Genomic DNA, 27,335 nt, shown 5'->3' with positions numbered 1-27,335 from the left:
TTGTTTTACATTCTTTAGCTAACTTGAGACAAAAAAATATGTTCATGTATTTTCTCATGATATAATGAATATTACACCCACTTAATAATTTCCAATCAACAATTCCAAAGTTTTCTCAAGTTACTTTTCTTTTATATGGCATGTTTAATTATAAACCCGGACTCAACAACTCTACTCAGCTCAGTTTAATGGTCCTTCATAAATTTAGTCAAGTGGCTAAATACTCCTTACAACTTTTCTTTCCATTCCCCATACTACTCATTTTGTTTTCTGAAAAGGCAATCAGTAATTATGTAGAAAAAGTCACTATATAATTCATATCCTCTTACTCTAATATTTCACTACCAAGACTATAATCCAAAGAGAATACTGACATCAAAAGAGAAGATCTGTGTTCAAAAATATTCTGAGCAGCATTATATATATTAGCAAAAAGTTGGGAAGCAAAACACATGACCAAAGAATAGCTGAAGGAATTCTAGTATAACAATATGATAGAATATCGTTACACTAAAAGGAATGAGAAAGAAGAAAAAATTTGAAAAATAAGAGAAGAATTGAACAAAGTAATGCAAATAAAGACAGGAGAAAAAAAAATTACATGACTCCAATAATATGTCAAAATGTGAAGGGGGAAAAATTCTGATCAATACACTATGAACAATGGTTCCTTTACAGAAGTAGGAGAGAAATGTTTTGTTTTGTTTTTTAAACTATCTCCAACAGCTTATTTCCAAATCACATAACTAACAGTTTTCTTAGAATATACTTTAAGTATTTGGGTAATTTTCAGCAAGTATCTTTTGTGTCTAAATAACTGTTCTAAACAAACTCTTTTTTAAAACATCTAATACCCAGGCTTTATGCCTTTTCTAAATAACTAAAAACTTAAGCAAATATCTTAATGATGATCAAGGACTTATAGCACTTTATTAAAGGAACAAGAGATTTGTTTGTGCTTAAGATCTCACTAAAGAAAAAAAAAATGCTCCAAGGGAAAAAATCCTTCATTATAAATTAATTCTGACTAAAGAATAAACTGTCCCTGTCTGCTAACAATATGATGGTTGGAAGAATTACTATACTGTTGGCACAGGAGTGAAATGGTGACTGAATAGTGTGAACTAAAATATCCAAACCCTTTGAACAAGAGGTTCTATTACTAGATGATAGTCCCAAGAAAGTCTGAGATAAGGAAGAAAAAAAAAAAAAAAACATGCCCACATACTTAAAAATATAGTAGCACTTTTTCTGTAATACCTAAAAATTGTTCTTTTTGTTCTTTATTCCCAAAAATAACTATGACACCTTGAGAACAAAGTCAATGTCCACTGATTGAGGAATGGCTAAACAAACTCTGATATGTAAATGAATATAATGGAATATTACTGTTCTGCAAGAAAATGTGTGATAAATGAATAGAAAATCTATATGAACTGATGTAAAAATAAAGCAGAACCAAGAAAACAATATACACAATAATTACAACAATGTAAATAACACATAATCCCCCCCAATAAAAATTAAAAGCAAATATAGAAAAAAAGATGCAAGTGATGAGATTTAAGAAAATAACTATAACCTACTCCTTTATGAAGGTGGGAGATCCACAGTTGTCTACACACTGCACATATTTGGGATTTTTTCAAAGTATCCACCAGTTATAATGACTTATTTTTCAACTTCAAAAACATATTCTCTGGGAAGGGAACAGGGAGGCATATATGAGGTAGTATGATGATACAAGAAATAGGAAACAGTAACAAAAGCTTGTTTTAAAAGAAAATTAACTTTAACTTTTTTGCTTTTTAAAGTTTAAAACCTAGATCTCAACAGTTAATTTTCTACTCTCAAAAACACCCATGCTCCCACTTACCCAAATAATACACATTCTCAATAGCCCAGAAAAAAATGGATTCTGAATTACCTGAATATGCCCTGAACATTTCTATCTTCATGATTTTATTTAATATGCACTATATATGGAATGATTTTCCTCCCATCTCTAGCCCTGATGAATGTTTTTTTTTTTTAACAGCTTTTTATTTACAAGATATATGCATTTTTCAGCATTCACAATTGCAAAACCCTTTGTTCCAATTTTTCCCTTCCTTTCCCCCTACCGCCTCCCCCAGATGGCAGGTTGACCAATACATGTTAAACACGTTAAAGCATAAGTTAAATACAATATAAGTATACATGACCATACAGTTATTTTGCTGTACAAAAAGAATCGGACTTTGAAACAGTGTACAATTAACCTGTGAAGGAAATCAAAAATTCAGGTGGACAAAAATATAGGGATTGGGAATTCTATGTAGTGATTCATAGTCATCTCCCAGAGTTCTTTTGCTGTATGTAGCTGGTTCAATTCATTACTGCTCTATTGGAACTGATTTGGTTCATGTTGAAGAGGGCTACATCCATCAGAATTGAGCATCATATAGTATTGTTGTTGAAGTATGTAATGATCTCCTGGTCCTGCTCATTTCACTCAGCATCAGTTCACATACGTCTCTCCAGGCCTTTCTGAAGTCATCCTGCTGGTCATTTCTTACAGAACAATAATATTCCATAATATTCATATACCACAATTTATTCAGCCATTCTCCAATTGATGGGAATCCACTCAGCCTGATGAATGTTTTACTGCACAGATCAAAAGCCAAGTGGCTTCCAAAAATCTTTCCATGAATCAAGGGCTTCTTTCATTATTAAGAATCTTCCTCCTTAAGTCTTCACTTAGCACTTGGTTTTGTCAATTGCTAATGAAATTAATATATAACAGCATATATTTAATTACTTATCTTTCAAATAGAGTTCAAAGAAATGTTTTATTTTTCGAAAGTACCTGGTATAGTAGAGAAAGTAGATTTTATTATTTTAATTTATTATATTAATTATATATAATTATACATATAATAATATATTATAGTTATATATTATGTTAATTTATTATATTAAATTGAAATTTTTAAAAACAAGGAGAAAAAGCAAAAATTTGATATCATGTGGCTAAGAAATTTAGGAAGTCTAACAATCAAATATTTGATAAGCAGTTAAACTCAGTACCATATGTATTTGTGTCTTCAATTAACTACAAGAATCTCTCAGCCCTAATTCAGGAATTGTGTTGATTATGAATGTACAACTTTTTGAATCAATACATTAAAAAATAAATTAATTATTTTCTTTTACATCACTAACCTCTCCATTTCTCTCCCACTGCCCTCTCTCAGAACATCCTTATGAAAAAGAATTTTTTTAAAAAGAAAAAGAGGAAAAACGAAAAAAAAAAAAAATCAGTAAATCTGGCAATAATTGAAATATTCCAAATCCACTGACCTCCTTCCCTTCAAACCAATCTGCAAAGGAGTAGGAAGAAATATCTTTTCTTATCTTTTCTATGGGATTAATATTATATTTTGTTCTTTAGAAATTCTCATCTTTGGCTATTTTGTTTTTATTTTTCTTTTCATTTATATTGTCATTGTACATGTTGTTTCCTTGGTTCTATTTACTCCACTTTTTATCATTACATAGTTACCACAGTCATCGTTTCTTATAGCACAAAATATTCCATTACATTCACATAAAATTTATTTAACCTTTATTTAAAATTTTATTTCCAATTCATAAAACATGCCTCTTTAAATATTTTGAAATATATGGAACTTTTTGTTTTATCAATAATTTCCTTGAGATATCCACTTAGCAGAGGACTCTTGTGGTAAAAGAGCATAATAACTTTAGCCATATCATATGCATAATTCTAAACTGCCTATCAGAATGGCAACACTATTTCACAGCTTCAGAAACAAGGCATTAGTTTGCCTATCTTTTCACAACCACTCCAACACTGACAATTTCCATCTGTCATTTTTGCCTACTTGCTAAAAGTAAAGTGAACCTTCAGGCTTGTTTTGATTTGTTTTAGAGCATTCTTTTATATGGTTGTTAATCATTTTTAAATATTCTACTGAATAAATTTTAAAAATAAATCAATTGTTTACATCCTTTGACTAACCTTACTGGACAATGACTTTTGGTTTTACATATTTCTGTTGTTTATATCTTGGGTGCTAAACCCTAATATGAAAATTTTTTATATTAAGATTTTTCCTCAATTGACTACTTTTCTTCGTATACTACATACATTGTATTAATGTAAAAATTTTTCAGTTTCATCCAATAAAAATTATCTATTTTATCTTTTGTAATTATTGTAATTACAATAAAAATTGTAATTTGTTTAGATAAGAATTAATCTCCTATCCACAGTGATAGGAGATATAGAATCTGCTTCTAATTTCTGGCATACTATATTCTAGTAATATCCTCCCCAGGTGTTATCAAATGCGAAGTACTTTCTAAAATAATTTGTTTTCATGTTCATCAAAAAACACTGGCTTACTGAGCTTTGTTATTTCTGATTCTGATCCTTGTTTTCATGGATCTACTTTATTATCATTTAACAAAAACCATGTAGATTTGCTGATTACTGCTTTCCAATAATTTGAATTTTCAAAGTGCTATTTCCCCTTCATTCCTTGATATTCCAGAACTTCTACTCCTCCAAAAGAATTCTATTAATCTTGAAATCATCAAGTTTTGCAAAGCATCCCTCAGGTAGTTTTGATTCAATATCGTAAAAACTGTAAACTAACTAATCTTAGTATGATTTTTATGATATTGGCATATATTAACCAAGGCCAACAATTATTTAATCTTTGTTTCATTTCTTTTTTTTCCTTTTTTTTTTTTTTAAAAGGCAAATAGGATTAAGTGGATTACTCAGTGTCACACAGTTAGAAAATGTTAAGTGTCTAAGGCTGGATTTGAACTAAAGTCCTCCAAACTTCAGGGCCAGTACTCTATCCACTAAGTTACACTTCTGCCCTTGTGCTTTATTTCTTTAAGAAATATTTCATAATTAAGTCAGTATGTACACTCGGTGCTACACAAGATCAACTCCAGAATGAATATTTTATACCTTTGGATATTTTGAACAGAAATTCTGAAAATCCTACAATTCTAAACAAAATTTTCATCCTTATTAATTATTTTGTGATCTACAAATGCTCTACAAATATGTAGGATCATTAATGAGCAAGATCCAGAAATCAAACTAAAACTAAGATTCCCTGTTTGGGAATCTAAACTGTGCCATAAAAAAATTCCATAACCTAATGAATTAAAAGAACAATTAAGTTACTCTATTCAGTGAGAAGACTTGACTTAAAAACAGCAGCAAAGAATATGGTGAACAAAGAAGCAGTTCAGCATGGTTAAAAATAGTTAAGATTTAGTAGAGACTACAACTTTATGGACACTATCAATTAATTGCCTATTGTATGCCTCATCTGCAAAGTAAAATAATCAATGTTTAAGAAAGTTTCTATGAAAAGGATCTGTGAGAATATCTTGTCCTTTTCCCTTATTTTATATGTACTAAAATATTTCTTAATTCTTTGAATCCTGTAAGCTGGAAGCATGTTACAGCTAGAGAATGACAAATTCAAAGCACTTAGTAATAATGCCGATGAGAAAGTCGGTAAACTCCCAAATCCAAGTGTCCCAAAAATCTTAGCTATAAAAGCTTAAAGTTATACTAAGACTTTGGAACACACTGTAATTCACAGTAAAGATAAATATTCAAAGAAAAACTTAGTAATTCAGTCAAACTTAAGAGCTGTTGTAGCTAAATCTAATACCAAAAAAAAAAAAAAAAAAATCAACTATGAATTTATTTCCTTAACAGGAAAAGGGAGAAGGTGAAGAAGACCTGGTAAGACAATTTCATTTGACATTTATTCTGGTGGGGGAGGGAGGAGGGATTTGAGGGGCTGGGGGGTTGATGATGAAAGGAGAACATAACTAAAAATAAAAAATGTCTAATAAGGAAATTAGTTCATGTGTTCACGTACCTTAAGTTTCTTACAACACCAAGAAATCTGTTGAATTCAAATCAGCATCCTGAACTATATAGACTAACAAACAAGATTACTTCTAACAAAAAAACAAAAACTAAGAAAACACCATAAACATATTTCAGAGATCACTACATTAGTTTTAATTTAGATCCAAATAGGATTTAGATGGAATTAACATATGCCTAAAGGCCTCATTTTACCAATTAATGAAAAGGTTCACTATGAAGACCTGATTTGCCTAAGTCACACACTTAAGTAACAGAATGTGAATTTAAGTCCAACTTCTCTGACTCATCAGCATAAGGTTTCTGAATCTTACAGACAGATAATATTATTCCTAGGAAAAGATGTCATATTATTTGTTAAACAACCACCATCATTTATTAAGTGCTTACTGTGTACAGAACATTTTGCCAGGGGAAAGATAAAAAGATTAGCTAAGACATGATATCTCCTTTAAAAAAAAATAACATTTTATTTTTTCCAATTACATTACATGTAATTTTTTACAATTTTTAACATTCATTTAAAAAAAAAGTTTTGCGTTCCAAATTTCCCCCTTTCCCTTTTTGACCTTTAAGATAGTAAGCAATTTGATATAGGTTATATATGAACAATTACATAAAACATTTCCATATTAATCATGTTGTGAAAAGAGGCCAAAAACAAACACACACACACACACATACACACACACACACACACACACACACGTGTAAAAATAGTATGCTTTGAGATCTATTCAGAGTCCATCAGTTCTTTCTCTAGAGGTAGATAGCATTTTCCATCATAGATTCTTTGGTAGATCACCATATTGTTGAAAAAAGAGCTCCCCTTGTTTTGAAGCTTAGAATCTAGTAATAAATAGGAACTAAAATTTAAATACAGCATTAATATTTAGAAAGTGTGTTCCTCAACTCTATTAACTACGTATGTAGTTCAAGAATTACAGCAATTTTACAGATGAGAAAACTAGTGCTAAAAAGATAAGTGAATTTCACAAAACTAGTATCAGATTGTACCATCTTTTCTACAACATTATATCAAGTTTTACAATCCATCATATATATTACTGTGACATCTTAAAACTAAATAATATCCCTTTAATTTTGATCCATTTATCTTAGGTTGAAAAATATACAAAGGATATAGCAATACTCTATAATAGAATGGGGAAGGGAAAGTTAAGTATTTTTCACTCCCAAATTATACAGACAAAATGAAATTAAATAGTTTTAATCTACTGCTAGTGCCTTGCATATAGTATTATAGAATCTAAAATGGAAGTAACTTCAAGAAATACCTAATCCAACCCATTCTAGACCAAAAGTGCCACCCAGAACACATGTAACAGGTGAGGAATCCAGTCTTTGCTTGAAAACACTCAAAGAAGGAGAAGAGCCCAAAACTCTTCAAAACAGCTCATTCCAGTTTTGGATAAGTCTAATGGTTAGCAAATTTTCTATTATACCAAGCCTTAATTTGCCTTTTTAAAACTTCAAAACTTTTCTGCCCTCTGAAACAAAATGGAATAAGTATAATATTCTATTCCACAAGTCAACCCTTCAAACAATTACAAGAAAACTCCATGTTTCTCTTCTCTGATCTAAATATACTCAGCTCCTTAAAGCAATTATCACATGGCATGATCTTGAGATCTTTCACCATCCTGGTTATTTATAAACTTTTCATGTCCATACTAAAAAATTATATTCTAAGCCTGATGATAGTATTCTAATTGCAATCAGACCAAGACAGTTGTATACAGACCGCTATAGCCACACTTCTGGGGGGAGGGGAAGAAGGGAGGAGGGCAGAGCCCTAGGGCACTGGTAAGGCTGTTCCCAGGGCAGTGGCACTTCCACAGTTCAGGCGATCTTTGCAGCTTGTTTGCAAGACAGCTACTGTCCATCTATCCCTGCTCTGTAGAGGAAGCTGGTAACCTCCTTGCCCTGAAGGCAGAACCTAAGGGCTTTTAAAAAAATGATTTAAAAAGCCAATAGAATACTAACTATAGATAGCTTCTATACTGAAAGAGAGCAGGTTTCCAACCCTGAAGACACTAATAGTAGACAGTCTCCAGACAAAACCCCAAAGAGGGATATATAGAGCCTGGTCCCTTTCACACAAAGCTCTCCCAGAAGAAATTATAAAAGATCTTAAAAGAGAACTAGAAGAAAAATGGGGAAAGGAAAGAGAAGCTCTGCAAGAGAGTGTGAAAAAGGCAATTGGGGTTAAGTGACTTGCCCAAGGTCACACAGCTAGTAAGTGTTGAGTGTCTGAGGCCACATTCGAACTCAAGTCCTAGTGACTTCAATGCTGGTGCTCCATACACTATGCCACTTAGCTACCTCTCTCTCAGACTCTCAAAAAAACAAAATCAGATAGACAAATATGAGAAGGAAAAGCATTCCAAGCACAGAAGATCATCAGTGAAAAGACTAGGTTTTAGTTGATGAAGTGTCATTGCCACTGAATCATGGAGTAAATGAAGAGAAATAAGGTGTAAAGAGACTGAAAAGGTAGAGAGTCCAATTTATGAAAGCCTATAAACAATTTTTTAAATTTTTTATTTATTTTTACTTTAGAGATTAAAAACAAACATTTCATCATAATGATAATAATTTTAAAATGTTTGCACATGAAACTGCAAATCTATTACATACAACTTAACTTTTAAATTTATAATAAAGTTATCATATACAAAAAAAGAAAAAAATTCATCACTAGACCCTACTTAAGCAGCTAAATCTTTTGGACAGAGTGCTGGACCATGAATCAGAAAGTTCTGAGTTCAAATCTGGCCCTATTTTCTTAGGTAGGTGACACTGGGCAAGTTCATTAACCACTGTCTCAAATGTGAGAATCAATGAAATAATATTTGTAAAGTGCTTAAAACAGTGCCAAGCACAAAACATGCACTTAAATAAGTGCTAGTTCCCATCCTTTTCTCCCTCCTATCCCCTGAAGCTATTGCTTTTATCTTTCATCTCTTTACCAGTCTTCAAAACAATAATAGTGAACTTGTTTTAAAAATATTTTGATAACTGCATTTTAATATAATTACAAAGATAACCAACCACAATGAAAGTATTTAAATGCATAAATGATTACATGTTGTAAATTTAAAAACATTGTTTTGATAAGGTTTCAACAAAGACAAATCCCTGACACAAAAAAAGACTAAGAAAGTGTCTTAAGAGAAGTCTTTCAACTCTGAGATACCACTACACACACCTGTCAGATTGGCTAGAATGACAGGGAAAGATAATGCGGAATCCTGGAGGGGATGTGGGAAAACAGGAACACTAATACACTGTTGGTGGAATTGTGAATACATCCAACCACTCTGGAGAGCAATTTGGAACTATGCTCAAAAAGTTATCAAACTGTGCATACCCTTTGATCCAGCAGTGCTACGACTGGGCTTATATTCCAAAGAGATCTTAAAGAAGGGAAAGGGACCTGTATGTGCAAGAATGTTTGTGGCAGCCCTGTTTGTAGTGGCCAGAAACTGGAAACTGAGTGGATGCCCATCAATTGGAGAATGGCTGAATAAATTGTGGTATATGACTATTACGGAATATTATTGTTCAGTAAAAAATGACCAGCAGGATGATTTCAGAAAGGCCTGGAGAGACTTACACGAACTGACACTGAGTGAAACGAGCAGGGCTAGGAGAGCATTATATACTTCAACAGCAATACTATATGATGATCAGTTCTGATGGACCTGGCCATTTTCAGCAATGAGATGAACCAAATCAGTTTCAATGGAGCAGTAATGAACTGAACCAGCAACACCCAGCGAAAGAACTCTAGGAGATGACTAAGAACCATTACATTGAATTCCCAATCCCTATATTTTTGCCTGCCTGCATTTTGGGTTTCCTTCATAGGCTAATTGTATAATATTTCAGAGTCCAATTCTTTTTGTATAGCAAAATAATGGTTTGGTCATGTATACTTATTGTGTATCTAATTTATACTTTAATATATCTACTGGTCATCCTGCCATCTAGGGGAGGGGGTGGTGGGGAAGGAGGGGAAAAACTGGTACAAAAGGTTTGGCAATTGTCAATGCTGTAAAATTACCCATACATATAACTTGTAAATAAAAAGCTATTAAAAAAAAAAAAAAGAAAGAAAAGAGAAGTCTTTTGCTTCCTCTCCTCTTCTTCACTTGCTTCTAAACATTCTAAACATCTAACATCTTTATTTAATTAAAAATATTCCCTTTAAAATTTCTAATAATTTTTAATTGTTATTTTTGAGAGTCTTTCCCAAGCTATCATCTTTATTAAAAGATTTTTAAAATTATTTTTATTAAATCTTATTATTTGGCTGACTGGCCTGTCTTCTGTTAATATTAACCTCACCCGGCTAAAACCTGACTCTTGGAATGACAGTACTGAGGAAGATTTCTGATAATTATTTCTTTTATTTTATTTTTTTTAATTTCATAGCTTTTTATTTACAAGTTATAGTGGGACTCTGCCCACTGAGAGGACATTCTCTTTTCAGCGTTAATTCCTCTCTATCTCTCTCACCTATTTCCCTAACAGGACCTTACCCCTTTACCTCTCTGTCCTAATCTTGCCACTAAAGAAGTCAGCCTGCAAAAGCTGACTTCCCAGTGTCAATAAACTTCTTTTGCCAGACTAACTTTTTGAGTTCGTAAATTCATTTATCAAGGACTTGCGCCAACCAGAAGGGGGTTCCCACAACTCCCTGCCATGCGCCAAACATCATCATTTTTGGTTCCCTGACCAGGAATTGAGGAGAGCCAAACCTCATCAGCACTACCATCCTTTCAGTCACCCAGGTTATAACCTCAAGTCAACTTCAACTCCTCCTACCCAACTTCCAAAGTTTAGGCCCTCATTAAATCTTCTCTCTAATTAACACCCTACTTCTAGTTTCTCATCTCTCCAATCTATCCCCCACATATCAAACTGATATTCCTAAAGCAGAAAAATGATCGTGTCTTAGCTCTAAAAACTTCAGATCTACTACTACTAGGAGTGTTATTACTAGGAAAAAATAAAAACTTCAGCATTTAGAGATCTTCACAATTTAACATAAACTTAAATTTGTTAAACTTTCACATTTGTTATGCATTCTATGTTTCAAATAAACTGGACTACTTTTCCTTTTCACCATATAGAACATTCCATCTCGCAGCTTGCATAGATCAGCCCCATGCCTAAAATGAATTCTTTCCTTATTTCCAGTAAAGGTTCCCTATATTCCTTAAGGATGAATTAAAGTAATTCCTCATCTTAAACAAGGCCATTCCTAATTTTCATGAGTTGTTAGTATCTTGTTGTCCTCCAAGCTACTTCATGATTATATGTTTTGTACCGACATTTGGGGACATTTGTTTCTTCTCTAATGACAGTTCTGCAGATGTCTAGGAAAACAATTTTAGGCAAAAATGAAATGAAATCCAATCTACATACAAAGAAAAATAGTTCTGGAAGATTTTTCTTTTTGCCTCTATATTTTTCTTAACATTCCTATTCATCACTAGATTCTCTTGGCTTATATCAGGTCCTTCCTTAAGGATTGGCTATTTTGTTTTTGTCTTTGTATAGCTAGTATACTTTACACATACTAATAGGTACTTAAATGCTTGTTTAACGAATGAATAAAAGCTATTTTCTATTAAGCCATTCTAAGACCAAATTATAAAATAAAAAATTATTGGGCAGATGTAATCTTTATTTAGATGGTAGCTGGGTTCAAAATTTAACAATTAAAGTGTCTTGGTGGTAGTATTTTTCCCCACTAGAATAAAATAGTTTACTTGAAAAATAATCAAAAGAGATTTAAATTTTCCAGGGTGCCAATCTTGAATTATATCTGGGACCTGGCAAAAATCACAAAAAGCTGAATGTACTACAAAAAAAATCAAAATTCTTACTTATAAAATAATATAACATTCTTTATATACACAGAAACATATTAAAAATCTCCTTTTTCTACTTCCTTAGAAAGAAATATTCCTTTTTCTACCTTTAAAACCATCCAGACTATTCCCTGTTTGAACAAAAGACCTTCATTTGGGGGGGAAAAAGGCATTAATGAGTTAGAAGCAAAATCTTGTTAAAAAAAAATCACTATCCACCAAAGAAAATGCCCTCTTTTCCACTATGAAAAAGTGCCTAACTTTAATATTCAGAAAAGAAACTCTTCAAAATGCTAGTGGTAATAGTCTTACTGAAGATTAAGTAATAATTTTTAGTGATGATAAATTCTGAATTGTTAATCCCAAACTATATTTTAACATATTGTAACTTTTTCCTTGTTTAAAATTCCTACAGATGCTATCGATGCTATCTCAAATCATCTTGAGTTAAAGAAACATGCCTGAGTTCATGGACATTTTTTATCTCTAAAGTAGGAATGCCTGAATTTAAAATGATATTAAATAAAATTATTTCTGGCACACTTGTGCCTAAAACACTGAATAGAGCATTACTATTTTCTATTTGACATGTATTAGATTATATCAATCAGTAAATCAACAAACATTATTAAGTGCCGATTAAAGAAGCAATGGATGGAGCACTGGGCCTAGAGTCAGAAAAACAAGACAGGGGAGGTGTCAAATGCAATCTCAGATTCTATCTGACTTTGGGCAAGTCACAATCCATTTGTCTCAGTTTTCTCATCTTTAAAATGAGGATAATAATAGCCATGATTCGTATGAGGATCAAATAAATGTAAAGTACTCAGCAAAGTGCCTGGCACATGGCAATATATAAATTTTTGCTATCACCATCATCATCACTTATTCTAGGTATTATTATTAAAAGTAATGAGGATACAAAAAGAAGCAAAAGACAATCCCTGTTCTCAAGAAGCTTATAATTCAATAGAGGAAACAACATGCAAACCAATATAAAGCAAGTTAAATAAACAAGATAAACAGGAAAAAATTAGCAGAGGAAAGTATTTATTTACTCAGGTAGTACCATCAACTGAATAAAAAATAATTCCATAAAAAAGTCCTCATAATTTACATTAAAAATTTAAAATATGTCTACGATATTTATCATACTGGCCTCTTCCTAAGTTATTTACTAGAGAACATATGATGATCACTCTAGAATCACATTTAAGGACTTTTAGTTATTAGTACATGGTTATTTGCATATATGTATACCATCTAGACATACCCCAATCACACAAACTCAGTCCAAATTAATGGAAGACCATTTAAAAGTGATGCTAACACTTATTTGATCTATGAAACAATGTAAAATTCTTACCCAAGAATTCTAGTCCTCACTATAGTCAAAGTAAAGTACTTCTCCAGTCACAGGTACCCATTCTCATTTCATGCAATTCTTTTTCAGGCTCTTCCACAGATAATCTACTCAACATGATAAAGGCCTTCCTTTAGGGTTCATATTTCATGATCATCCTTATAGCACTTGAGCTCTCCATTTGTCCCTCTTCCATTTAAATGACACACTATATATATTAGAACAAGTTATCTTACTTAATATGATGCAGGTGATATTCAAAGAAAGCTTCATAAGTATTTTTTAATGAACTGTTTATTTTGGTTATGAAAAGTCAAAGATAATTTCACATTTGCATTACTAATGGTGTTTTGCACCTCCAATTTCCAATGAACCTAAATGACTTTCCAAATTTGGATATTCTATAAACTGCTTGCATTTTTGTTTTTCTTCCCGGGTTATTTATACCTTCTGAATTCAATTCTCCCTGTGCAACAAGAAAACTGTCCGGTTCTGCACACATATATTGTATCTAGGATATACTGCAACCTATTCAACATGTAAAGGACTGCTTGCCATCTGGGGGAGGGGGTGGAGAGAGGGAGGGGAAAAATCGGAACAGAAGTGAATGCAAGGGATAATGCTCTAAAAAATTACCCTGGCATGGGTCCTATCAATAAAAAATTATTTTTAAAAAATGGATATTCTGTTGGGGTTTTTTTGTTTTTTTAATCCATTAGTCGTGTCCAAGTTTTCATGATCCTGTTTGGTTTTTTGGAGGCAAAGATATTGGAATTGTTTGCCATTTCCTTTCCAGCTCATTTTACAAATGAGGAAACTAAGGCAAACTGGGTTAAGTACCTTGCCCAAGAGTCACACTTAACTGTTTAAAGTTGGATTTGAACTCAGGTTCTCCTGATCCAAATTCAGCACTTTGTTAAATGCAAGCACTGTGTTAAATAACAGGGCACATAAATTAGAAGAACATAGGATAATTAATCTCTCAAATCTGTGAAGAAGGAAGGAATTTGTGACCAAAGAAGAACCAGAGATCATTACTGAACAGAAAATAAATAATTTTGATTTTATACAAAGATTAGAAGGAAATCAATAACCTGGGAAAACATTTTCACATTCAAGAGTTCTGATAAAGGCCTTAGTTCTAAAATATATAGAGAACTGACTCAAATTTGTAAGAATTCAATCCATTCTCCAAATGATAAATGGTCAAAGGATAAGAACAGGAAGATGAAGAAATTAAAACCATTTCTAGTCACATGAAAAGGTACTCTAAATCACTATTGATTAGAGAAATGCAAATTAAGACAACTGAGATATCACCACACACCTCTCAGATTGGCTAAGATGATAGGAAAAGATAATAAAAAATGTTAGGATGTGGGAAAACTGGAATATTGATACATTGTTGGTAGAACTGTGAAATGATCCAACCATTCTGGAGAGCAATTTGAAACCATGCATACCCTTTGATCCAGCAGTGTTTCTATAGGCCTGTATCCCAAAGAGATCTTAAAGGAGTGAAAAAGAGACTCACATGTGCAAATATGTTTGTAGCAGCCCTTTTTGTAATGGCAAGAAACTGGAAACTAAGCAGTTGCCCACATCAATTGGAGAATGGCTGAGTAAGTTATAGTATATTTATGTTATGGAATATTATTCTGTAATAAACAATCAGCAGGAAGATTTCAGAAAGGCCTGGAGAGACTTACATGAACTGATGCTAAGTGAAATGAGCAGGACCAGGAGATCATTGTACATGGCAACAAGAAGATTATACAATGATCAATTACGATGGACATGGCTTTTTTCAACAAGATGACTCAGGCCTGTTCCAATGATCCTGTGATAAAGAGAGCCATCTACACCCAGAGGGAGGACTGAGGGTGGATCACAACATAGCATTTTTTACTCTTTGTTGTGGTCTGCTTGAATTTTATTTTCTTTCTCTCTCTTTTTTTTTTTTTAACTTTTTGATCTGATTTTTCTCATGCAGCAAGATAATTGTATAAATATGTATGCTTATATTGGATTTAACATATATTTTTTACCATGTTTAACATATATTGGATTACATGTCATCTAAGGGAGTGGGATGGAAAGAAGAGGGGGAAAAAAATGGAACACAAAGTTTTTGAAGGGTCAATGTTGAAAAAATTATCCTTGCATATGTTTTGAAAATAAAAAACTTCAATTAAAAAAAGATAATGTAAAATAAATAAATGAATGAATGAATGAATGAATGAATAACAGAGCATGAAAATAAAAAAGTTAGGCCTCACGCTCAAGGAGTTTATATTTTAATAAGAAGATAAAAAAAAATTTCCATTTGGAAAATTATAGAATGGAGCTAAAGGAGAATGCCATATCCTTTCTAAAAACAATAAAAGAGCAAAATCAGTGGATATTATAAAAGAAAGCAAAGTACAAACAAAAAGCATAATTTAAAAAAAATTTTTCATTTACAACTCCTTTCCCACCCATTGAGAAGGCAAAAAAATACAATACCCATTATACATTTGAGGTCATAGAAAATATTTCTACATTATGGCTGCCTTGTTAGGAGGGTGGGAATGGCAGCAAGAAAAATAAAAAAACATTTCAATACATTTCAATCTATTCAGAGTCTCTGTGAAGGCAGATTACATTTTTTCATCATAAATCTTTTGAAATTGTAGATCACTTGACTCAAACCAATTCCAATTGTTCAGTAATGAAGAGAATCAGCTATACCCAGAGAGAGAACTATGGGAAATAAGTGTGGACCACAACATAGCATTTCTACTTTTTCTATTATTGTTTGCTTACATTTTTGTTTTCCTTCTCAGGTTTTTTTTTTCTTTCTTTCTAGATCTAATTTTTCTTGTGCAGCAAGATAACTGTATAAATATGTATGCACATATTGGATTTAACATATACTTTAACATATTTAACATATATTAGACTACCGGCCATCTAAGGGAAGGGGTAGGGAGGAGAGGAAAAGTTGAACACAAGGTTTTGCAAGGGTCAATGTTGAAAAACTACCCATGCATATGTTTTGAAAATAAAAAGCTATAATAATAAAAATAAATTATAGATCACTATAATGATCAGAATAGCTAAGTCTTTCACAGTTAATAATAATTACAACATTGCTATTATTGTGCATAATGTTTTAGTTCTGATCACTTCATTTTGCAAGATGCACAAGTATTTCCAAATAACTTCTATAATTAGGTAGTTCTCGTGAGATTATATCACCAATGTAAATGGTCATTATTCCTGCACCATTATCTCTGCACTCTTTATTTTATTTTATTTTTTATTATAGCTTTTTATTTACATGATATATGCATGGGTAATTTTTCAGCATTGACCCTTGCAAAACCTTCTGTTCCAACTTTTCCCCTCCTTCCTCTCACCCCCTCCTCCAGATGGCAGGTAGATCAATACATGTTAAATATTTAAAGCATATGTTAAATACAATATATGTATACATGTCCATAGTTATTTTGCCTTTGCACCCTTTATTAATAGCATTATCATAAAACAAAAGTGCTTTAAAAATATTTTGTTCTCTAAGATAAACAAATTTGATGTGCATGTCAATTGAGAATATGTGACCATATAATGTAATTTTCAGAAATCATATATATTTAGAAAAAATGAGTGACATGCCTGTAACAATTATTGTCAGAAGTAGGATTTGAATCCATCTTTCTGACTTGCTGTTTTATCTTTGGTAGAGAAATACCCACAATAAGATCCATTTGGTGCAAAAAAGAAAGTTGGATCTACATCCGGATTTTCTCAGTGTCACTGGGGTATAAAACCTATTAATTTGTTTTCTATACGCCAAATAAAAATAGATTTGACTTTTTTTTTTTGTAAACTAATCTTAACACATATTTAGTGTGTATATATCAGGAAGAATGAGTTTAAGGGAAGATTATTTTAGGGGGAGGAATGTTGATGTTTGGTTTTTGGTCAAGGATGCAACTTTTACTGGGATTGTAATCATAACCACTCCTAAACAAATCAACATGCTGAAACTAACTGGACACAAATAAAATTCTTTACTACTGTATTGTTTCAGTTTCCTACTTCCAAATTTATAAGTTAAGTGAAAAAATTCTAAATTTCAGTTATAGTATTTAGCAAAGAGAAAACCATAATGTATACACTACTGGGGTTTCCTTTTATAAAAAGTAAAACATCTATTATATTTACATATAAAGTAACCAAAAAATTAGTCATTTCCATTTTTAAAAATTTAAGAAAATGTGTATTTTTAAGAGCAAAAACCTAAAACAGATGTAAAATGAAGAAAAATAACTATCAATTCAGCAAAATTATACCAAAATATTTTAGTAAGTTCTCCAAAACATTTTAGCAGGTAAGTTAGTTACGTAGAAGAATCAGGATACCACAGGCATAGTATGCATGACTGACTTTGCAATCTTTAAAGGCAGGAAATGTTAAACTCAAAAAGCTTACAAATGCTATTCATATCAGTTTCCAGGATATTCTGCCACTTAAATTATATGTGCTATTCTTATTCAAGATATTAAATATATTTGCACACACAAAAAATACCTCTCCAAAAGCATCTAGCTCAACAATTCTTCTATAACTTACCTGATATTTACTTTTCTGTTCATATGTTATAGGCCTGTCCCATCACCACCTCAATAGAATTCATGAAAAGCTGAAGCAAGAGGGGTTTGGGGTTCTTTTTTTTAATTTTTAAAGTTTTTTATTTTCAAAACCTAAGCATAGATAAATTTTCAACATTCACTTTTACAAAACCTTGTGCTCCAAATTTTTTTCTCCTTCTCTTCCCCCTACTTCCTCTCTTAGATGGCAAGTAATCCAATATATGTTAAACCTATATAATTCTTCTATACATACTTTCAAAATTATCATGCAAGAGTTTAAAAAAAATTTTTTTTATTCATTGATCAAGGCACTATAGAAAAAATGGAAAAGAAACATACACACAGAAGGTCAGGTTCAGAAATACATGTGACTCAACAATAAAATAGAAGGGAAAGGGAAAAAGTGGGAAAGAGGAATTATAGGGATGGATTAACTCTAAGTAAAATAAATTCTAAGATGTATAAAAATATTTTTAGCTCTTTTTGATGTAAGTCTCTCCAGGCCTTTCTGAAATCATCCTGCTGGTCATTTTTTACCAAATAATAATATTCCATAATATTCATATACCACAATTTATTCAGTCATTCTCCAATTGATGGGTATTCACTCAGTTTCCAGTTTCTGGCCACTACAAAGAGAACTGCCACAAACATTCTTGCACATACAGGTCCCTTTCCTTTGTTTGTTTTGGCTGGTAAGGCAGTTCTTAAATAAAGAATTCAGACTGTAAGAAGTAAATGTGACTTATGATAATTTATTTTTGCCATTGATATTTATAAAGGAGAATACTAATCAGAAACAGAAACAAATGTCCCAGAGATGCAAATATTTCTGAAAATGAGATTCCTTCAGAAATAATTTGATTTCCTTCCCAGGCTAATAGTACACTTTCAAGTCTTATTCTTTCTGTACAGCAAAATAACTGTTAAGACATGTATACTTATATTGTATTTAATTTATACTTTAACACATTTAACATGTATTGGTCAACCTGCCATGGGGGGAGGGAACAGGGGGAAGGAGGAGAAAAATTGGAACAAAAGGCTTGTCAATTGTCAATGCTGTAAAATTACCTATGCATAACTTGTAAATAAAAAGCTATTTTAAAAAAAAGAAGAAGAAGAAGAAGAAAAAGAAAGTAGGGAGAGAATTCTGAAGGATCAGCAAATAATAGCTATCAGAATCTGGATTGAGTGGTAAATATGGATTGCATAAATCTCAAAAGAAAATTGCTACGCAAAGAGAAAATCTGAAATTAGTAAATTCTCCTACCATGACCAGAGGAGAAAGAAAAAAGAAGAAAATTACAGACCACACAAATGCAAAAATCTTAAATAAAAAATTAGCAAAGAGATGACAGCAACTTATAACCAAGATAATACACTATAACCAAGTAGCATTTATACCAGGAATGCAAGGCTAGTTCAGTATTAGAAAAACTATTAGTATATTGACTATATCAATAACAAAAATTAAAGAAATATGATTACATCAGTAGATGAGGAAAAACATTTGACAAAATCCAACACCCATTTCAATTAAAAACGCTAGAGAACATAGGAATAAATGGAGTATTCCTTAAAATGATAAGTTATATCAATCTAAAACCATCATCTAAAACTATCTAAAAGCATCAAATGTAATGGGAATAAACTAGAAGCATTCCCAATAGGATCAGGGATGAAATAAGGTTGTCTACTATCACCATTACTACTCACTATTGTATCAGAAATGTTAGCTTTAGCAAAAAGAAAAAGAATAGGTAATGAGGAAATAAAATTATCACTCTTCACAAATGATATACTTAGAGAATCCTAGAGAAAAACTAAAGAACTACTAGAAACAATTAACAAGTTTAGCAGAAATCATCATCATTTTTATATATTACCAACAAAGTCCAGCAACAAGAGATTCATTTCAACAAAATGCATCTGGAAAAACAAAAGGTCAAGAATTTCAAGGGAATTAATGAAAGGAAAAAAAAAAAAAAAAAAGCAAACCAAGGTGGCCTGGCTGTACCAGACTTCAAACTATATTATAAAGTAGTGGTCATCAAAACCATTTGGTACCAGCTAAGAAATAGAATAGTTGATCAGTTGAACAAGTTATACACAATAGTTAATGACTATAGTAATCTAGTATTTGATAAACCCAGAGACTCTATCTTCTAGGATAAAAACTCACTATTTGACAAAAATTGTTGGGAAAATTGGAAAACAGTTATGGCAGAAACCAAGTACTAATCAACATCTAACATCCAACAGCAAAATAAGATACAAATGAGCTCATGATTTAGACTTAAAAGGTGTTCTATAAACAAATTAGGAGAAGAAATAATCTACATCTCTCAGATCTGTGGAGAAGGAAGGAATTTATGGCCAAAGATGAACTAGAGAACATTATAAAATGCAAAATGGATAATTTTGATTACATTAAGTTAAAAAGGTTTTATACAAATAGAACCAATGTAGCCAAGATTAGAAGGGAAACAAAAAGCTGGGGAAATAATCTATATCCAGTGTCTCTGATCAAGGTCTCATTTCTAAATTATTACAGAAAACATGACTCAAATTTACATGAATATAAGGCATTCCCCAATTGGTAAATGGTCAAAGGATATGAACAGATAATTTTCAGAAATTAAAACCATTTCTAGTCATATGAAAATGTGCTCTAAATCACTACAGATCAGTGAAATGCAACTCTGAGGTAACACTACACACCTCTCAGATTGGCCAAGATGACAGGAAAAGATAATGATGGAGGGGATGTGGGAAAATTGGAACACTAATACATTGCTGATGGAGTTGTGAAATGATCTAATCATTTGGGAGAACCATTTGGAACTATGCCCAAAGGGCTATCAAACTGTGCATACCCTTTGATGCAACAATGTCTCTATTGGGTCTGCATCTCAAAGAGAACATAAAAAAAGAGAAAAGAATCCACATGTCTAAAAATGTTTGTAACAGTCCTTTTTGTAGTGGCAAGGAATTGGAAACTGAGAGGATGTCCATCAATTACAGAATGGCTGAATAAGTTTGAGTATATGAGTATGATGGAATATTATTGGGTTCATGATTTAGACATAAAGAATGAGATTATAAATAAATTAAAAGAACATAGGATAATTTACCTCTAAGATCTGTGGAGGAGGAAGGAATTTGTAAACAAAGAACTAGAAATCATTATTCATTTTGAGTATATTAAGTTAAAAAGTTTTTATACAAACAAAACTAATGCAGACAAGATTAAAAGGGAAGCAATAAACTAGGAAAACATTTTTACATTCAAAGATTCTGATAAAGGCCTCATTTCCAAAATATATAGAGAATGGACTCAAATTTATAAGAAATCAAGCCATCCTCCAATTGATACATGGTCAAAGGATATGAACAGACAATTTTCATATGAAGAAATTGAAACTATTTCTAGTCACATGAAAAGGTACTCCAAATCATTACTGATCAGAGAAATGCAAATTAAGACAACTTTGAGATACCACCACACACCTCTCAGATTGGCTAAGATGACAGGAAAAGATAATGATGAATGATGGAAGGAATGAATGTGGGAAAACTGGGACACTGAGATATTGTTGGTGGAATAGTTGGTGAACAAATCCAACCATTCTGAAGAGCAATTTGGAACTATGCTCAAAAAGTTATCAAACTCTGCATAATCTTTGATTCAGCAATGTTACTACTGGGCTTATACTCAAAGATATCTTAAAGAAGGGAAAGGGATCCACATGTGCAAAAATGTTTGTAGCAGCCCTTTTTGTAGTGGCTAGAAAGTGGAAATTGAATGGATGCCCATCAATTGGAGAATGGCTGAATAAATTATGGTATATGAATGTTATGGAATATTATTGTTCTGTAAGAAATGACCAGCTGGGTGATTTCAGAGAGGCTTGGAGAGAGTTACATGAACTGATGCTGTGTGAAATGAGCAGAATCAGGAAATCATTATACACGGCAACAACAAAATTATACCATGATCAATTCTGATGGACATGGCTCTCTTCAACAATGAGATGATTCAAACCAGTTACAATTGTTCAGTAACGAAGAGAATCAGCTACACCCAGTGAGAGGACTATGGGAACTGAGTGTGGACCACAACATAGCATTTCTACTCTTTCTATTATTGTTTGCTTGCATTTTTGTTTTCCTTTTCAAGTTTTTTTCTTTCTTTCTAGCTCCTATTTTTCTTATGCGCAAGATAATCGTATAAATATGTATACATATATTGGATTTAATATATACTTTAACATATTTAACATGCATTGGACTACCTGCCATCTAGGGGAGGAGAGGAAAAATTGGAACAAAAGGTTTTGCAAGGGTCAGTGTTGGAAAATTACCCATGCATATGTTTTGTAAATTTAGAATAAATAAATTACATAGCACAATTAGAATACACACACACAAACACACACACAATTTTAAAATGTTCAGGTGGAGGGCAGCTAGGTAACGCAGTGGATAGACCACCAGCTCTGCAGTCAAGAAGACCTGAGTTCAAATCTGTTCTCAGACACTTAACACTTCCTAGCTGTATGACCTGGGCAAGTCACTTAACTCCAATTGCCTCAGCACAAAAAAAATTTTTTAAAGTGCAAGTGGAGTACTATTGTCAAGATATGCAAAAGAAGTTAAAGACAGTATTAATGTTACCCTGAAGTCTTCAATAGGGTCTTGAAGCACTCAAATATATAAATAAGGAATTAGAACACAGACTTATAAACCAAATGTATCTTAAGCATTAGTTATATCAATTTCTAAATATATATATATTATAGTCACAGATTTCAGTCGGATCTACAGTCTTATTTCAGACAGATAAATAGCATTTCGTTATTTGTGTATGAGGCAGCACAGCAGAGTAGACAGAACGCCAAATTCAAAGTTAATAAGGCTTGGGTTCAAGTGTGGCTTCTTGCTACATACTAGATCAGTGTTGTTAAAATAAAAAACTTAGTTTCTCAGAGTCACCTGGTAACTACTAAAGACAAGGCAGAAGAGGTTCCAATTTTCTTTATTTTAAAAAAAAATTTCTTCACTGGGACTTTTTCAACATATGCACATGGATTGTATATCAGTAGCTAGAGATAGATAAATGGATGGATGCTGGGGAGGGGAGAGGAAGGAGGAGTGTAGAAAGAAGAAATTATAGGTCCAAAGGTTATATAAGGGGACAGTGGAATGTGGGAGTCTAGGAATAAAAGAAGATGTAGAAGAAATTATGAAAAAAATAAATAAATAAAAGTACAGTTCTTTATGTGGTACATTCAAGTGTTTTGAAAAAGAACACCCTCTAAAAACTCCTACACAAAAGAGAAAGAATCATTGACCTAAGTAATATTTATGTTCTCATTTGGTAAGAAATCTTTCAATACTTTTAATCAGAGATATTTCTAAGGTCATTATTAATGACACACCTGGAATAATTTGCAACTAAGGTATCATCCTGCCTGTCCCCAGGAGCCATGGGAACAAGAGTCTGGAACAACACTTAAGCATCTCTATTATCATATCAACAGAAGAATGAGCAAGTAAACCCAATCTTACACTAGAAGAATAAAGACGGTAATACCCGCCTTTTAATAAAAAAAAAAAAAAAATGCCCACCACAATAGCACAAAATTAACTATAATTTCATAGTCTTTTTGTATCATTGGAAGCTGAATTTTCATAAAATATCAATAACCAGGTAGTATCATGTATCTCTACTTGAAACTCAGGAAGAGCCTGAAAAATCACTTGACAGGATAAGATACCAGACACCAATATCTTTCTTGAACTAAACTGCCAAGCATTCCAACTCTACCGCAGAGAGCACAACTTTGTTGGGCTGGCCACATTATTTGAATGCCAAACACATGCTTACCAAAAAAACTTTTATGAAGAACTCACAAAGAGCAAGCACTCACAAGGTGGTCAGAAAAAGGGATACAAGGATATCCTCAAGATCTCTCTTAAGAATTTTAGAATGAATGTATGACATAAGAGACACTGGCACAGGGGCACCTAGCATGGTGCTCTCATCAGAGAAGGTGCTATCCTCTGTGAGCAAAGCAGAATTGAATTAGCTCAGAAAACTCAAGATGTGCTTGTGTCTGACTGTAGCAGAGTTTGAATTGGTCTGATCAGGCACAGCTGAACACATAGTAACTCAACTCTAACATAGTGATGTCATTGTGGAAGAAAGGATAAAAACCAACCAACCACCCAGAAGCTGAAAATCTTATGAAACTCTGTTACATCTCATATTATTGATGTCACTGCCAAACACCTTAATATTTCATGATTCATTTGGAGTAAGGGTTCACTTATCTTGGACACCTGTTTATCCAACTTTGTATAAATAAATCATACCTTCCAATCCAATTATGCCTGTCTTTTTAACTAACATCCCTTCCCTCATGTTATCACCAATTGCTGCTGGTGCTGTATCTGACTCTTTATGGCCTCATTTTGGGTTTTATAGGGCTTCCCTTTACTATTTACTATTAATAGCACTTGGAATGCCATAATCTTTCCCCATTATCTATCCAAATCCTACCTATCCAGTAAGGTTCTACCTAAGTCCCCCATTTACTGTGAAGATTCCCCTGGCCATTTCAGCCCAGTATATCTTTTTCTCTTTTGAACATAGCTTATACTATAGTCCAGATACTGTGGAAGGCATCAGGAATTGAAAGATGAAATAACAAGAGATTCAAAGAGGCAAGGATGAGGAAGGTGGAAAAGAATACATGCAAAAGTAAAGTATGGAGGCAGGAGATTTGCATGGAAAATTAACGTGTGAAAGTGTAATGTGTATTAAGTTTGGAAAGGTAGACTGAAGCCAGATTGTAAAGAGCTTTAAATACCTGTGGACTTTATTATATAACTAAAGGCAACTGGAAGTTCAATGGAGTTTTATTTAGTACCCTTTTGTTCTTCACTTGCTCCTCTTGTCTCAAAAAAGGACAGAGTGAAATTATACTTTTATATCCCCAAAGTACCTAGTATGATGGTAGGCACAGAAGGTACTCAATAAATAGTTTATTAGAATAAGGGAAACTGGAACATATGAAATAAACTCAAACAACTAGAACAAAAGGCCTAATGAGGAAACAAATGTTAACAAAAAGTCATTTCTAAATGAACTTCCACTTCTTCAAAATCTCAACAACAACAACAACAACAAACCAGGGAAGGAAAAGAAGCTAAACTGTAAAAGAAAGTTGCTGAATCACTATCAAATTCTACACACGATGACAAAGCACTCCAAATTGTCTTCTAGTCACAAAAAGTTTTTTAAACACTTGTTCCAACTATCATACACTTACACTTTAAAACAATCTCAGTGAAAGTTTTCCTTTTTTCTAAACATCTTTCAATTTGTCTCCTTAATAAGTGAGCTCAGGAATTAATCCTTAAATTGTGGTTCAATTTGGGGATTCAAAATGTTTTATGTTTAAAGTGAGTTAAAAGAAAAAATATGAAACTTGATGGATTCAATTTCACAATATGCACATAAGCAAGCAACATAAACCAAATCATATTGAGCTAGATAAGGAGGAGACAGGTGGTAAGTCCTCCTAAGAGAACAAAATCAACAAAATTCCCATTGGGAGGAAAAAAGAGAGTCAGCATCTGGGAAGCAAAGGAAGTAGCTTGATAAATGTGACAGCTGATGACCCACAACTGACATAGAGTTAGTCGTGCTATGAGGTGGTGGATGCCACCTGAGCACAACTTTAATCTCACCAGTGGCATCAAATTGATAGAAACGTAGACCTGGGGTCAGATAAGCTTTCACGTTATTAGTATTTCAAGGTTTCCAAATCCTCTTCTCACAACAACCCAACATGGTAGAAATAACGTAATTATCATCACCGGTTTCCCTAAATGGGAAAAGTGAGGCTCGGATACTCGATCCAAATATGCTGTTTAGAGCAGAGAAGGACCGACCTCAGACTGTTACATGACAGTTAAGGAAAATGAGTTACCCTGCCCGAGGAATGAATGAGAAACTTGCCCAAGGTCACAGAGAAATTAAGTGCATCCCCTCTCCACGCACACACCCGGGAAGACCCAGACTGCCACTCCTGGCATGCACGGTGGTCATGCACTGGACCACGCAGCTTTTCGGGCTGGACTCGAGCCCGCTATTCTCACCCTGTCCCGCTGGGTTCGGGCGCCTCGGCTCCCGGGAAGGTGTGCGTGGGAGAAGGAGGTTAGAGTACCTTCGCCTTCCCCTCACCTCAGGTACTCCGGCCTCCCTGGTGTTCCCTCTCCCTCTGGCGCGGGGGGTGGGGAAGGAAAGAGGGAAGGAGGAGGCCCGCCGCGCACCACCCCCCTTTACCGCAAGACTCACACCCACCTGAGGAGACTGGAGAGGGGGTGACTGGAGGAGCCCAGGCCGCCGCCACCGCCACCTCCTCCGGAGCTGCCTCCAGAGTTGCCGCCAGAGCCAGAGCCAGAGCCGCCGCCAAAGCCCGAAGAGAGTCGCTTCCCGGACAGCAGCTTCTCGACCGCCGGGAGGTGCCCGGTGCGGGCCGCCTCCAGCAACTCCTGCTCCTTCCCCATTCTACTGGGTCCGCCGTCCTCCTCCCCGGACCCCCGGACCCCGCTCCGGGGCCACTGCGGCCGCTCCTGATCCCAAACTTTCTGTCTCCGGGCAACGCACCCCCCCCCCCAACCGCCGGGGATGCCACCTTTCCCTCCCCCTACCCGTTCCCTCCCCTTCCCCCCACCCCGCCTCCCGAGAACGCGTCACTTCCGGCATCCGGAGTCTCACGTCACTGCGCCCCTCCCTCTCTCTAATCGCGGACCTGACGGACGTCCCGCCCCTTATCCTACCTAAGCGGGAAAGTACAATACGAGCGGGAGATGTGTGGCTGGGTCCGCAAGAGGGGCGTGGTTTAGGAGTAAGGACCAGGCGAAATACTTCCTAGAGATTGCTGCCCTAAGCTGAAGAAATGGTGTGATCATTCTCTTCCCACTTTGGTGCTGAGAGGCACTCTTGGATATGCTCATTCTACCTCCTCCCACCTTGGATTTCAAAAACCCAGAAATAAGCAATAGAGTTGGGACACAAGGGGCTCAAATTGAAATTCTGCCTCTTAGTTCATGCGCGATCTTGGGCAGGTCTTAATCTATATGATCCTCAGTTTCCTTCTTTGTAGCACAATGCCTGGCATATAGTAGGTGCTTAATAAATGTTCCTTTTATAACATATTTTGTAATAAATGTTTAGTGAAACGGAATTGGACCAACTGTACCACCAAAAGTGGCTTCTAGTATTCAGGGCTAGAAGGAATCATCTGGTCCAAACTAATTTTATGGATGAGAAATCAAGACTCTTTAGAGAGGAAATAATTTGACCACGAAGGAAGTTAGTGGATGGTAAAGCCAAATAAGTAATTTTTTAAAAATACTGGTTGAAACACCTGACAATTCGTGAAAGCTGTCTGGAAACTAGAATGCTAGACCTA

The 27,335-nt window shown here is 33.8% G+C and overlaps 1 protein-coding gene across 5 annotated transcripts in view; it reads right to left on the bottom strand.

The window, feature by feature from the left end:
• Positions 1-26,561, bottom strand: part of ANKS1A (ankyrin repeat and sterile alpha motif domain containing 1A) — a 205,469-nt gene extending 178,908 nt beyond the window's left edge. For 2 of the 5 annotated variants that reach the window (XR_007953470.1, XM_051996444.1), the window contains exon 1: positions 26,222-26,560. Coding sequence is in view for 1 of the 5 variants with exons in the window: in XM_051996444.1 (XP_051852404.1) it covers positions 26,222-26,427 (206 nt within the window). In the remaining 4 variants the exon portion in view is untranslated. Of the gene's footprint in view, positions 1-26,221 lie in introns of all 5 variants that reach the window. The other 3 variants (XR_007953469.1, XR_007953471.1, XR_007953472.1) reach the window with 3 other exon arrangements.
• Between the last annotated feature and the right edge of the window lie 774 nt (positions 26,562-27,335).

Source organism: Antechinus flavipes, chromosome 4 (assembly GCF_016432865.1).
Source record: "Antechinus flavipes isolate AdamAnt ecotype Samford, QLD, Australia chromosome 4, AdamAnt_v2, whole genome shotgun sequence".
Taxonomy (NCBI): domain Eukaryota; kingdom Metazoa; phylum Chordata; class Mammalia; order Dasyuromorphia; family Dasyuridae; genus Antechinus; species Antechinus flavipes.
The sequence above is the reverse complement of the archived record's forward strand: the minus strand, read 5'-3'. Positions and strand labels throughout refer to the sequence as shown.